The 15,586-nt window shown below is 39.9% G+C and overlaps 1 protein-coding gene across 2 annotated transcripts in view; it reads right to left on the reverse strand.

The window, feature by feature from the left end:
• The window catches only part of fam184ab (family with sequence similarity 184 member Ab), a 219,091-nt gene that overhangs the window by 20,304 nt on the left and 183,201 nt on the right, over nt 1–15,586 (reverse strand). For both annotated transcript variants that reach the window (XM_030722256.1, XM_030722255.1), the window contains exons 17-18: nt 11,422–11,606; nt 7,724–7,870 (exon numbers count right to left, since the gene is read on the reverse strand). In XM_030722256.1, coding sequence (XP_030578116.1) covers nt 7,724–7,870; nt 11,422–11,606 — 332 coding nt within the window. The remainder of the gene's footprint in view (nt 1–7,723; nt 7,871–11,421; nt 11,607–15,586) is intronic.

Raw genomic sequence — 15,586 nt, forward strand, 5'->3', positions numbered from 1 at the left:
CACAGACACGGGAGCAGAGGACAGTTTTCATTCAAGCAATGGTATGGCATGAGGGCAAGCAAGGCACGCACTGCTTGCCCAGTGAAATGTGAAAATAGATATAAATTAAAACCTGAAAGCAATATCGCTCTTTCGATCTCAGACAGAGTTCTACCATAAAGCTTGCGTCCATCCTTTCAATTACTGCCTTCATGTGGCCGCAGTTAGCTATTGTCTCTGGAAGCAGGCTTAACTCAACTTGACTGATTTCATTGGAATCTACAGCATGTGTTACTTTGATGAACTTCTCTGTGTTTGTTAACAATGGCATAAACCAGCCAAGCTGCCACTGGCTCGGCTTTCACTGCTTTGAAATCAGTTTATTCAGTTCAATTCAGGTTTATTCATGCAGCCCCAAATGCCATCAAGTTACCTCAAGGTGATGTACAATCTAAGGTAAAGTCCCCACTGTACTGGAGAAAATCCCAACAATCAAACGACTCCCTGTGAGCAAGCACTTTGCGACAGTGGGAAGGAAAAACTGCTTTTTAACAGGGAAAAAAACCTCTGGCAGAACCAGGCTCAGGGAGGGGCAGCCATCTGCTGTGACCAGTTGATGGATGAGGGGATGGATGAGAAGAGAAAAAAGAGAGCACAGCATTTTGTGTATTGTGTTCGCTCCTCCCTGCCTAGGGGTGGTCCTGTTTATTTTGTTCTGTTTTTCATTATGTAAGCTCCAGGTGGCAGGTGACTGCTGATTGGAGACTGGAGGTGCTAATTTTAAATTAGAACCTCACAGGACTGGCTTGGCTCTGCCTACTTCCTGGTTCTAACCAGACCATGCTCTGTGCGTGTGTACCACAGAGTGTAGTATTATGTGAACAAGTGTTTTGTATCTAGAAGAGCTAGATTAGTAATTAGTAGCTAGCCTATAAATCCTTGTTATAAAGTCCCAGTACGAAAATATCTTTGATATCTTTGTACGTATGTATAAATCTTTGTTCAAGCTGGTTGAGCTGTTGCTGAAATTCCTCTGAGCAGGAGCACACAGGCCAAGTGTTCAGTGACAAGCTATTTTGCGCCTGAGTGCCACAGCATCAGCTACCCTTCACTGAGCAGAAAGACCCTCAGTCACACCCAGCAGGAAAGGCGAGGGAGCGCTGTGTCACCGGCGGCATTTATCTTATTTTCAGATTTGTTTCAGATCACACGGACAGAATGTTTCCAGCTTACGGACAAACACACCTGCTATTTCTCTGGTTTACACACACACACACACACACACACACACACACACACACACACACACACACGTACACACATACACACAAAACCTTCACTACAACCTGCAGGGTGAAAATCGACTGCGTGGTTAAGCTGATAAGACATGCTGGACAGGCACGACTTCTCCAATATGTCAGCAGTAGAGGTGCAACACAGTGCTCATGTGGATTTTCTGGAGGTGCTTCATCTTCTTGGTGAAGGTGGAGGTCTGTGATAAGGTGGTGACTACAGTCTCAAGTTTTAGAATCTCATGTATCCCAAAATGAGTGATGGTCAGGAGGATACCTGTTTTCACCACCTTCTGGCCATATCTTGAGCTTGTCTCTCACAGCTGCTGCTGCTGCTGAAGCACTATTATTCACACAAATCAACAGCTGAACCAGAAAATATATGAGCCAATCATGCTGTTGCACTGATGCATGTGCACCATATTGGTTCTGGATCATTTCAGCTGTTGTGGCATATTTATAAACTCAGTATCACAGTAAAGAGGAAGGTAAGTGTAAGGTAAGTTTTCTCTGTTTGGTTAAGTCTTTATCTCATAAGTCTAATAATACACACTGAGACCTAAAAATACAAAAAATCATAAAAATTGAATGAGGAACTATCTCCTGTTAAGTCATTTAGAAAACCCACTGTGCATTAATGATAGAATATGAAGATACAAAGTGATACTCATCAAAGAAAATGTTAACGCAAGACGAAAGACGGCTAAAAGAGAAAAGAATGAAAGATCCAAAAGGTCACATTAAGCAGCTTTCATACTGTATGCTTGATATTTTCTCTATAAAGACTTTATAAAAGACACAGTTTTTATCTACACCAGCCAGAGACAGCTTGATCTTTAAAAGAGCAGTGTGATTTGTTTGGTTGTGCAGCTACAAAATTTGTTTTCCCTTTGAGAAAAAATAGGTTTTGAGACTTGCAGGGGTTTTTCTGCAGGATCCTTGAAGTCTTTTTCAATCACGCATTCACTCTTGAGCCTTTATTATTAATGTTGCAGAAAGTAAACCTCTGTGATATTTACCTACAGTTTAATATGCGCTGATCTGAGAACTGCTGTGGTGTTTATAGTGTCACTGACATGATTCTGGACTCTCGCAGTCCCGTTACTTCCTATTTTTATTTCGTAATCTGACCCTGTCTTCCATTTTCTCTCCTTTTTTTATGTCCCACCTGTGTTGGGCAAATCAATCAGTTCCCAGTATATGCGCTATGTGCTACATTGCGCAGTTGAGTTGCTGTTGCCTAAATTCTTACACTTCACAATAACACCACTTACAGCTGATGGTGGAATATCACGGAGAGAAGAAATTTCACAAAGTGACTTGTTGCAGTGGTGGCAGCCCATTACAGTACCGTACTCAAACTCAGTGAGCTCTTTAGAAGGCCCCATTCTTTCACAATTGTTTGTAAAGGCAGACAGCATGGTTAGGGGCTTGATTCAGTCCCATTGTAAAACACCTGAATTCAAAGATTAAGTTTCATAGCCCTATTCTTTTGTCCATACAGTGAAAAATGTGGAGAAAGATCATAAATCTGAGTCCTCTCCATTTTTGCTCGAGTGTGCCAGCTAATCATCAAGATGGAGCCGTCTTAGACCTAAAATTTGACTCTACTTTTTTTTCAAGACATTAGTATTTTTAGATTACTGACTGCCTCCACATGGATATGCCAAACTTTGGACCCAAGCTTTGGACTAACGATCTGGATTTTACTCTTCCTTCTTGTGTCCTACGTTTGGGTCCTCTCTCCTTGTGAATTGTTCCAGTCATGATCTATGACTTCAGCAACCTGGAAGGTTGCTAATTTGACTTCAGACATGACTCCAAAGTCCAAACCAAACAAAATGTTTAACCCGCAGGCAAGCTTTCAAACTCCCAGAGGACCGAGCAATAAGGAGCACAGAGAGAGGGCAAAATACTGAAATATTCATTAAATCTAAACAGTGCAGCAGTTTCAGGGGATATTTAGAGGGAGGGTAAATCTGTCGTCATTGCGGTGATTAATTAGGAAGGGACACGGCTTGTTAAGATAATTCTGTGTTGTACTTAATTAGATGAGAGAAACCGGATCATCGCAAAGGAAAGCCCTAGAAATGCATCTTTAGGGACTCAAGTGAAGCCAGAAAATCAGAAAGTTTGCTGACCATTAAAGTAAAATCTTTGCCATGCATGAACTATAAACTTTACTTTGTGCTCTTTGCGATGATGATGATGATACAGATGCTTTCACAGTTTATCCTCTTTGGTGAAGCTTCACTAGTACTCGCAAGCAGGGTTAGGCCTGATTCCAGATAGATTTAAATGGACTACAGCGGGAATAATTCAAAAAGAAAACATCTGAAAAACAGAAGCTTAACGTTTACTCAACACGGAGCCACTAACCTCAAATTTCAACACATACATCTTGAAGGCAGAACAGCAGGGTAAAAACCACAGGGACAACTGAAAGCTCTGAAATGTAGGCAAATCCTTGAGATGGGATTATTTTCTGAAATACTATTTTTTGCACTAGTCTTGTGTTTTTCAATATTATTTAAACCTAAATATAAGAGAAACTAAGAAATATGACCTCAATATCTCCTTCACTTTCACTTTTGTCCCTCCATAAAATCCATATTCACACCACATGAGGCTGTGGCAGGTTTAGCTCACTTAACACTTCATGGAAATGCACTTAATTAAAAAAAGACATGCGTCCTCCTTTCTAAGGCTACGTCCACACGTACACAGGTATATTTTAAAAGAGGGATTTTTCCGAGTTTTGAAAAATATTTCTATCCACATGAAAACGCAAAAAACTATCTCAAGCGCTGACAAGAGCACGCCAAAGCAACAGGTGGTGATATAACTAACCGTGAAGAAATGCTGGCCAATCAAAAGTCCACAAACAATAACATGGTGCAGTCTGACATCTAGAAAGGAAATAAAGGCGCACACCTTTGACGCTGTGAGACATAATCTCAGTTTTCCTTGTCATGTGTAAAAGCAAAAACAGAGTTTTTGAAAATCTTCAGCCTGACACGAGTGATCCAAAACGTCATTCACATGTGAATGAAAGGCCTAAACACAAATAATAACTAGTTACAACCAAGATATGCAGAAGAGCAACTCTGAATGGAACAACATGGGCTCAGGCAGTGGAACAGGTCATCTACTAATTGGAAGGTTGGTGGTTTGTTCACCGGCTGCTCCGGTCTGCATGCCAAGACACTGAACTGTCACCAGATCCCAATCCCAGTCCAATAGAGCAGCTTTGGGATGTGGTGGAATGAAAGATTTACATCATATGGTGTCAATAATCTCCAATCTCATTGTACATTCTGTATAATGACAAAAAAGACATTCTATTCTATTCTATTCTGTTCTATTCTCTATAAGGACCAAAACCTCTGAGGAATGTTTCTAGCACTCAGCTGAACATTTACCATGAAGAATTAAGGAAGCTTTAAAGACCAAATGGGGGTCCACTCAGTACCAGCAAGCTGCACCTAATAAAGTGTATGCAACCATTTTTTCATAAGTGCTTTAAGACTGCTGTGTTTCTTGCCATGGCACTACTGTGCAGGTCAAAACTATCATTTCATTTTACTGATCCAAACAAGATACACAGCAGACACATACACTGTCATAATCATGTGTTTGCCTATCTGTCAGTGTGACGTCATGTGTTCAAACTTGAGCCGTGAGAAAAGAGAAAAGTAAATGTTTGCTGTTGTAACACTTCGCACGTGAAACCGACACATTCAGATGCTGCTGAATTAGAAGAAAAAGGTGCATCTCTGCAAGGATGTTCTTGCATTTATGCCCTCAACACTGCCCATTCAGGGGGATTCAGGTGAAGTCACGCTGTTCCTCTGTGGCCCAGCGGGTGGCGCTGTGCTCTCAGCAGAGTCTGGCTAAAAGGAGGTCAGCTCTGAAGAGTAGAGCTAGCTCGCTGATTGCTTCTGGACTCCCTCACTCACACACACACACACACACACACACACACACACACACACACACACACACACACACACACACACACACACACACACACACACACACACACATTTTCATTCTTCATCTCCCTTTTTTTTTTTTTAAATCAGTGTTAGTTTATCTTTACAGATTTGATTTAGTCCGTTTCCTTTATGCTTCAAGCGTTGACGTCATATCGCCCACCAACAGGAAGATCACCTTAAAATTCACCTTTTTTTCTGCACCCACTCTTCTAAAAAACGTTTTCTGTTTTCTCTTTTAGCCTTTATGTCATATCTCAGTCTCTGTTATCACTCTTCCTCACATCCTCTCGGGCTCCTCTTTTTACTTTCTTCCAATAGATACATTTACCACTTAAAATTTACCCAACACCTCACTTGACCTTGCCTACAGTACCTTCACTGCATGCTGTCAATAATATAACTCCCCATCTTCATGTGCAGTAATAAAAAACACATTTCTTACCACTAATGAGGTTATTTACTGTTTGTGGTGTTGAAGCATTTTGGAGTAATTAGAACAAATAGAATAATCTGACTAAAAATATGGCCTGCTTAGTATTTCATTTGTCTGTTACTTAGCACTAATTAGCAGATTTGCGGGTCTACATTCCGCACTGGTAAAGATTATAACATGTGGGTGGCTGTGGCTCATCCCACTCAGTTTAAGTAGGAAGGTCAGTGGTTTGATCCTCCAATCGGCTTGTTGAAGTATCCTTGGGCAAGATAATAAACACAGAGCTGCCCCCGGTGAATGTTAGGCAGGGCGCTTAGGTGTGTGTGAGGCTAGTAGCGCTTTTGAGTGCTCAGAGTAGAAAAGCACTATATAAGTAATGCTCCATTTATAGATTAAACCTACCAAGCTACCAACTGTTAGCTGACAATTTAGCACACCAAATGTTTGTAGTGCATAAGTGGGTTCACATGGGCAACTACAGCAACAGGAAATGCATAACAGTCATAAAATAGAGTGTGAAATGTTGTCCACTTCTTGCCCTCAACTGTCACCATCTTGACTAAGAACTGCTACATTCATAACATCATGCAATCTGTTTCTTCACTGACCTCTGCAGTGATGCACATCTGACAATTAGCAAGGTGTAGGCTAATTTTAAACTTGACACAACATTTACTATAAGATAATTAGTCATTTTTTTAAAAGCTGACTTTCAAGTTTTTTAAAACAAAGATCCAGGAAGACAAATGGGAAATATTACAATAATCTATGATATCTACTAAATTTATGGAGTTTAATATAATTCAGCACTCTGCATGTCATGTTTTCATTCTGTTGCTGGCCTATTTGTGTGTGTTGCAGCCCTATTTGTGTGTGTGTGGGGGGGTGCTAGCCACAATATCAAGGGTACTAGCAACACACAGGCCATAAATTCAGTGCTGTGAAAGGATTCATAGTGGGGTATTTGTTATTTAATTCTTGATGATTGTTGCAGCGTGTGTAGCCTTCTTGTCTCTGTTGGTGTAGTTTCATTTCACTCCTAAAACTCAGGCAGGACAGCGGTGACACCGGAGTGATATGGAAGGTTTCTATTTTTTGCCTGAATAGATGATGTTTAGATGAAGACAGCAGACTTCCAGCACATTTATTATCTGTGTGAAGAAGGCGTGCAGACAGCACGGGCACACACAGATCCACTGTTGATGCGAAGGTTTAATTAATTTGGAATCAGCTAAAAGACACACACACTTCTAAGACAGGTCTGGGCAATGTATCTTAATTAAATCAATTCCATAAATAGATTCATGTGTGAGAGTGTGCATAAAGGTACATTAAACCTCATACATGTGTAATCTGGAGTGCTATACAGTGCTGGCATTTGTGCCTCTTCTTTTTCTATCTTTGGTTCATGGATTATATTTTCTGTTTGCGATTTGTGTGGGTTTTGGAGACTGAATACATTATATTCAGATGAATGCAGCACAGGTAAATATTGCAGGTGCATCCGGTGCTTGATGCTTGCAGTAAATCTCTCACGGTGCCGCCTTTTATGGCGAGGCAGTTTCGTTATGCACCGTTGTGCTTGGCGCGGCGGTTTGGAATTTATGACATACACAATATGATTGGGTGAGAAGAAAATAACTTGTTGCCTTCCTCTTTATACTACACGCCACCTTGCCAAAAAGGAATAAAGTCTTTTTATGAAGTAGTGATTACTGCATGAACAAACAGGAAACCCACATTTTTAAACCAGTTTTCCCCCAAATGTGAAGATGATGTATATTTCCAAAAAAGGAATTAAATCTGTAGAAGAGACCCGAGTGTTGCCTCTGCTGATATTTCCCCAGAGACAACCTGTTTGTTGTTTAATGCTACCAATCAATACCTGACAACACACAATTATATCCTCCAGGATGAATAGGCAGACCTGCATTAAGAATCTGTTAAATGTTGCTGCACTGCTGTTTAAAGGCACCAAACAAGCACAGAGTTTATCTCCTGTTTTTAAAATATGTACATACAGTATCTGAAGCGCGGAGATCTTGTCTTTGAGCACTTCCTGGGCTTTGTTGAAGTCTGACAGCATGTTCTGCGTCTCTCTGCTGTGGACGACGCTCAGCTCGGTTAGCTCCCGCTCGTGCCTCTTCGTCAGCTCCTGCTCATGAGCCCTGAGGACAGAGAAGAACAGTCAGCCGATAATCTGAGAGAGGACTGAAATTTTTTTTTAATGCCACGTCAGAGTCATTAAAATGCTGCAATCACACCAAATGTGAAGCGAAGTTTTCGCACTTCCCACATACGAAGTCTATGCAACGCGATGAACTGGAACGAATTTGCACCGGGGTGACACGAGTCGGGGCAAATCTGCATTTGTGCAATTAAAATATTTCGACTTGGGTGAAGTTTGCTTCACGCTCTTTTGTAAAAACCCATCAGCTGCGATTCTCCTGAAGCTACAATCAGAAATGGAAGACAATCTTATTGACGCCATTTAAGCACAGCTGGAGCTGTGTCATAGGACTCTATGGTAACTTCTGAAATTATTTTACTATAACTTGATTCTAAAGCCAGGCAGGTTTGGATATCTTTTTTCCCCCAATAATAAATTAAATCATCATTTGAAAACTGCATTTTTTATTTAATCTGGTAACTGGATTTATTTAATCTGGATCTTTGTCTAATATTAATATTTGATGATCTGAAAATTTAAATGTTACAAATATGCAAAAGGGAACAAATAATTTTTCACAGCACTATAGATGCATCTTCTTGCCAATGCTGTAGTGATGAAAAATATTTCATATTTATTTCAGCTCCATCCAACCCGATCCAGGTTTTTGACTGGGAACAACGCCTGACCCAAAGATCAGACTGGTGCACCCCTACATTACCTCAGAATTGTTACCAATTAAAAATAATGATAATGAACAACAAATGCACAAAAAGACAAACAGCATTATATCACACTGTTCATTTTTAATTGAAAAAATAATAAGCTACATCCCACGTGTCACATCACTTTGTGTTTCATTAAGATGCTTGATCACAGTTTAAACTCTGGGATAGAGTGCTGTATGCTGTGACTCGGGAGTAACAGATTTATTTTTACTCTTTAAACAGGTGAGGCTGCACTTTAAGACTTAATCAGGTCCTGCAGACTCTCTTCCCTTTCTCTGTTTGTTTCTCTCAGGGGGGGGGACAAAACATAATGGACTGCTCCATGGTGGAAATGTTAGTGAGATAAGAAAATCCAGAGACGGATGCATGGAATGAATTCCTAGAACATAATTTCATGACAAGCATCCAGTTAATGCATAAGCAAATCAAAATAAACATAACTCTGGTATGACACACCACATACTAAATTTGACATGTATGCATACTTAATATATAAATACTGCAAAACATTTGCACAGAAGATGTTTGATAAATATTTTATCTTATTGAATATGTTCATTTTTGTAAATGCAGAAGGTTTGCACTGATGGAATGAAGACCTGGAGGAGGAGTAGGATGTTGGAAAGTGGGAATAAAAGATGATAATGAAATGAGGAGGAGGAAAAAAAAAAGTGAGCCGATGAAAGCGAGGAGGATGATGGAGGGGTGATGGAGGGGGAAGCATGGATGCCTGTCTGCCTCTCATTCTGACTGGGCCAGCTCTCCCTGAGGGGCGCACGTCTTATCTCTCTCCGCTTCCTCTTTATTTATTTATCAGCCTATTTTTATCCCTGTGACCAGGATTCAGACGGGGCGTTACGTAACCGGAGAAGAAATGTGCTGCGCATGGGTCTGCCAGCACAGAACGATGACGTGTATACATAAAGCCAAGCAGCACACAAATTAACAGATAATAATAAAGCACCACAGGAACCGATGTGCACTTAAAAATACAGTGTGATGGATGCTAATGAGTAGCCAGAACGCATTCATACCATGCCGCAGGGACAACATTATTATAGACCACACTTTGCATTACCCAAAATAACCTTCATGTCTTTTAATCAATGGGCTCCTGACACTGGTTCAGAGACAGAGGCAGACTAAAGAGACAGATTTGCTTTGTTCGGACTTTTCTTTCCTTTTTTTCATCTTTTGGTGTTTTCATCACTCGGACTCAGACAGAGAGGGATTGCAGAAACTATCGTCATCCAAATATAATCAGCAAATTCAAATTCAGAAACGTGTGCTGATGATAGGCCCACTGCAGGCGTTTGTGTTCTAGGCGAAGGCGAGTGCATGCCAAAGCTATCCTGAAATGTCACTGACAGCGTGGTGCTAATGTTTTTAAAGGGATAGTGCGACATTTTGGGAAAAGCAGCTTTCTGCTTTAAATGCCATGCTCAGCATCGTCTCAGATGGGGGTTTTTGCATGGATTAAACAAATAAGATGCAACATTTCCAGTCTTTTCCCCAAGAAACAAGCTGTTTAATGTTGCTGCGCAGAGCTAAAAGTGTAATTATGCTTATTTACTTTAATATTAATATTAGGGAAGATTAACGTAACATAAAGTAAAGAACAGCTAGCCTGGCTTTTTCCAGAGTTTTAAAGTGCATCTTCCAGCACAGCTAAAGCTGGCCTACCAAAACTGGTAGCACCATCAAATCAAACCAGATTTGACCAAAGTGTTGTAGACATTATGGGATGTGCAAAATAATAAATATGCAAAAAAAAATCACAATAGAAAACATCACATAAGTAGGCAGTATGGTGGGTTGGAGATTTTCTCTGTTTGCACTCACTGAGCAGAAGTGAAACTGTGAAAAGTGCACAGAAAGCGTAAAGAGAGAACGCTCACCTTCAGAGTAAAAGTTGCACGTTTTGCAGCGCTAAGGCCCAACTTTTTCTTTGAAGGAGAACACTCTCCATGTCTGGTTTGCATTGCACTTTTTTACATTTTACTACCCCTCAGCTAGTAATTAGCAAGTGTTTGCAAAAAAATCGGCATCTTCCATGCAAATCACTGGTGACCGTGGCAATCTGCTCGTGAGGTTTCTAGTGACTCGTCCTGTTTTTGTTCACTAAGCAACATCCACTGAGCATGTGAGTGAATGTACATTATAATATAAAGTGCTTTGAGTGTAAGTAAGACTAGAAAACCTCACTATAAGTAAGTTCCAACCCACATAACGGGAAAAAGCTTGTAATATTGATCAAAATTGAGAGCAAAGGCCAGCTTCGCTTTCATACTCCACTCTCTTTAGAGCGTACTTTAACCAAAAACCTAAATTTCTTATTTTCAAAGTCAAACTCAAAATCAACTCAAAAGAAATTTCTAAATGGCATCTGAACCAAACCCCACAACTGCTTACTGCCAAAAACTGATGCAAAAACAAAGAAAAATAAAGCACCACCGCTCTGACCTCCTGAGGAAAAATATTCAGCAGTTTGGTTGCTAGGTTACAGTAAAGATAACCTGCACTGTGAACATGTATTAAAAGTCTGAGTTTAACAGGTCATACTTTTGTCACAGACAGAAACATGATACGACTTTAATAAAAACCTTGTTTTAGTCATAAATTTAAAAAAAAAAAAAAAGGCTGATACCATTTTGGTCAGCTAAGAGTAATATAGATGACAGCACATGAACGCGCACTTTGGAGTAGAGGAGGAAACCAATTTGCTGCGAACACTTTGAGAAAACGTGTTTTTCCTGCCTGTGAAGTAAAGTCTGACCCCAGGTTTCCATTCCGCTGTTACGCTGTGAGCGCTGAGTCATACCGGATCTGCTGATTGGCTTCACTGCGGATCTTGAGCACCTCCTTGCCCTTCAGCTCCAGCTCTTTAGTCAGGGTGCTGATGTTCTCGTTGAGAGTGTGGATTTGGTGGTCCAGTTGAGCGATGTGGTTCTTCCTCCTCGTCACCTCTTCCTGCAGCTCGGAGATCCGGCCCAACAGCTCGCGCTCCTGTGAAAAGAGAAAAAATAAAAGTCATTATTGAAGACATGAGGTGCCGAAGGGTCGGCTGTAAGTCCAATAATAGTTTGATCAGCTGTGAGGACAGTTCGACAGGTCAGACTTCAAAGGTTATTTACATGGAACAATATTTTAGCAACTAAACTTCAAAACAGTCTTTTAAAGTATACCATACAACATCCATCCATCCATCCACTTATTCCATTATTCTTCCACTTCTCCAACTCAGGGTCGTGGAGGGGCTGGAGCCTATCCCAGCTTTCTTAGGGCGAGAGGTTTCTGCACAACACTTTATTTAAAATGCTATATTTATATAAATGTGAGTTGATTCAACTGTCAAAAGCCTTCATAATTTCACATCCTTAAGAAGCTTACAGAGTTGACTTAAAGGTTTTATCAGCAACTACGTTTTGACATATAAGGCAGTTGTATTTCCTGTATTTTCTCAAATAGTAAACAGAGACTTTATTTATCTCAAAAGCAGAAAACAGGCTGCATTTGAAGCAGGCTTGTACTAGAGGTAGGTTTATTTCTAATTCCCTCTGATCAGTGTAAGCGGTTGTGTATAAAGAAGAATAGAATTATGCCTTTCCTTATGTTCTGTCATATATATATATATATATATATATATATATATATATATATATATATATATATATATATATATATATATATATATATATATATATATATATATATATATATATACAGTTATAATGGTTGATGCTCATATTAAACATGGACAAAGTTTAAAATAGTGTATGTATGTACAATTCAACCCAATTAATCCCTGCAGCCAAAAGATCAGACTTCAGACTGCCCGAAGCACTGAGTTGGAAAAAGTTTTTTCTCCTCTTCCCTCTGTATGATGACACCTGGTACCCCCAACATGGTCATGACTCAGGCACAGAAGCCTCACCCACCCCCACCTGCTGCTCAAACCTTCTGTTTGCAGAAGAAACTTGGCTTAAAGGGTGAGAAGCTAAAACTGTTCATTTCAGACAGTGGCTTAATCAAGAGGGTGTACCACCATAAGATACGGATTATTTTGAACTGTGACTCATGTAAAGCTACTTTACTTTTTCCTGAGCTGTACTAAACAGAGTTGAAAAGGAAAATAGGAACTAGCATCAAGCCAGCTGCCCCCTGCAGCCATACATTCACAACTTTAATAATCTAACATTAATGTACATAAAAAAAAACAAACATTTAAATATGTTGGAAAAATAGAAGAACTCATTATATTTTAATTGAAAGTCATGAACGTTATTACTGCAAACCCAGAACTTTCCAGACAAGCTACTTCAGTACGCTTGGAAACAACTTAAGACTTCCTGCAGGTGCTTAGGGCTGCTCACTTATTTCCCAAGTTTACTCACAACCGATGGATCAGCATGTTTGATTTGGCACATTGCACACCCTTCCTGATGCAACCCTTGAGATGAAACTTAACGCTTCCTTATTGTTTCTGGGCATGGATGCCCCTCTTCTCAACACGGCTTTGCAAATGGATGGGACTGTTCCTTTTCCATTAGCCTGCATTTGCCGGCCAGCCTTTATTTGCTGGCTGGCTCAGGTTGACCACAGAGATTTTACAGTTTGTGTCACTACAGCCGCTGTACAGTCACAACGAGCCGACTTGGTGTATGGTTCTCATTTTGTCAATTGTCAAATTATTTGCATTTTGAAGCCAGAGTTCTTGGCCCAAGTAGGTCAGTAAGATGATCTACGGTTCTTTTGGGCCATTACAAACTGTTGATGACTGATGAAAGCAACCTCATTAAATTCTGTAGAACTATTATTAAAAAAAATAGGTAATTTAACTGATGAGTATGACAAAAACAAGACTCCAGTCCTTATAGGAGAGACCGGATTCATCTCAGCTCTGAAAATGCAACAGTGCTGTAAACTACTGAATGACTTCATGTAAACATGACCAACAACTCAAATTACTCACGAACACCTGCTGAGCTGCTCTTTTCTTCTGAGCGCCACAGTGACACAAGGAGCAGCTCGTTTCTGCCGCGTTTTGAAAGTGAGAAAATGAGCAAGTGATTTTCTCAGCGGGAGTGCAGTGAACGATGCGTAGGTTCAACCAAACAGTCACAGAAAAAAAAAAAAACCCCAAAACAATAAAAAAAAATAACACGCAGCTGATCCGCATTTACGAGTCCATTATTGGAACATCACAAAAACAAGTGACTCACAGCTTCCAGAACTTTGAGACATATAATACTTCTGTTATTTGCTAATAGGGAGCAAAAATGACTTATTTCTGACAGTGGATGAATCGAGGGGCTGCATCAAGGTGTGGTATGAGATGGAATATGTTTATTTTGAACTGTGAATCATGCAAAGCTACTCTAGTAAAGTCAAAGAATAAACCATCCAACCACTTTTCATAAGGTCAGTTTACCTGTGAAACTGTGCATCATCTTCATCGAGATGTTAAAATGTTCTGTGTCTATTTAACTGTTTCAATGAGGCTTTGAAGGTGGGCGAGTGTAAAAGAAAAACTGTATAGTTGTGTTACGGGAAAACTGAATGAGCATATTTGGGGCTTCAAGAATATTTTGGCATTTTTCTTTAAGGGGGACCTATTATGCTTTTCCTTATTTAATGTCACATATGTACTGTTACAATGATGATTCATTTTATCTTGCCATGGATCTATGGACAATATTCGACAAAGATAAAGCAAAAATAGGTTTTTGGAGTGTTTTATGTATGAAATAGAAACACAAACATCCCACTGGCAGTATATTCACACCATTAGTTTTGACACTCAGTCAAACTTTGGAGCCTCCTATTTCTATCAGTGGTTCTTGACCTGCTTCGACAGCTTGACTGGTGAGGTTCAACAGATTAATTGTACATAATTGGCCTCGGTTTTGATAACCATCATAGACTGACCTTTGTTACCTTTGGTGTTTATGATTATTCCAGTATTCTGGGTTCAGTTAGAGGGATTATTCTGTTTTCAATTCATCCATGTTTTGGTACTTATTAGTTTAGTCTCTCTGCTGTCTCCATGTATATTATTTAAAACGTCTGTGTGTTTGGTGTTTCCCTGTTTAGCTGCTTCCTGTTTTATTGTGACAGTCATTTGCCTCGTGTTTATATTTAGTCTTACTTCTTTAGTCTCATGGTCCTTGATCAGTTTCGGCTGTTCCCTGTTTCCCCGGCGTTTCCATTCCACCTGATTAGCCTCAGTTTCCCCTTTTTTGTATGTCTGAGCTTCTGTTTGCCTGACTTTGAGTGGGTCTTCTGTTTTGGATTTCTCAGTGTGTTCACCTCCTTGGATTTTGTTCTTTATTAATAGACTATAACCTGAACCTAGAAGTCGGTGACATAACCGTACAATACTGTGAAATTCACAAGAGCTGAAACGGGTCTTGCGAGCCAAACTGATCGTTTAGAGACGTAAATGAAGAGGCACGATGTGATCTGAAGACTTCCAGCTGAGTGACATTTAACTCCATCAGAATTAGATTAAACATTGTCAAGTTACTGTCTACTAACGGGTCTTCTCCCTATAAAAAAATCTCATTTAACATGGCACTATAACAATTTGTGCCAAGGACTGTGTTCATATATCCAAAAGCCATAATCTTGTATAATAGCGTCATATTCACAAACTCTCTATCTGTCTCCATCTGCATCTTCACTTCATGTAATAGGCTGATTTTTGATGTCCACAAACCTTTAGCACAATCAAGCACAGTGGGGGTGGGACAGATGAGTCTTTAATGACTAATTTACTCATTTTACTCTTCATCTCATCCAAATCTTGGCTGGCGTTGCAGCAGGAGATGAAGGAAAATGGGGGGAAAGAAAGTAACGAAAGGGTAATTGGAAGAGTGTTTATAGAATGATATGGTACATTTGAACTTAAATATACTTTTTCACTTATAGCAGATATCACGCTTTGATTTCACAACTGAGGCAGAGGAGATAAAACTGTCAGTGAT

This window comes from Archocentrus centrarchus, chromosome 24 (assembly GCF_007364275.1).
Source record: "Archocentrus centrarchus isolate MPI-CPG fArcCen1 chromosome 24, fArcCen1, whole genome shotgun sequence".
Lineage (NCBI taxonomy): Eukaryota > Metazoa > Chordata > Actinopteri > Cichliformes > Cichlidae > Archocentrus > Archocentrus centrarchus.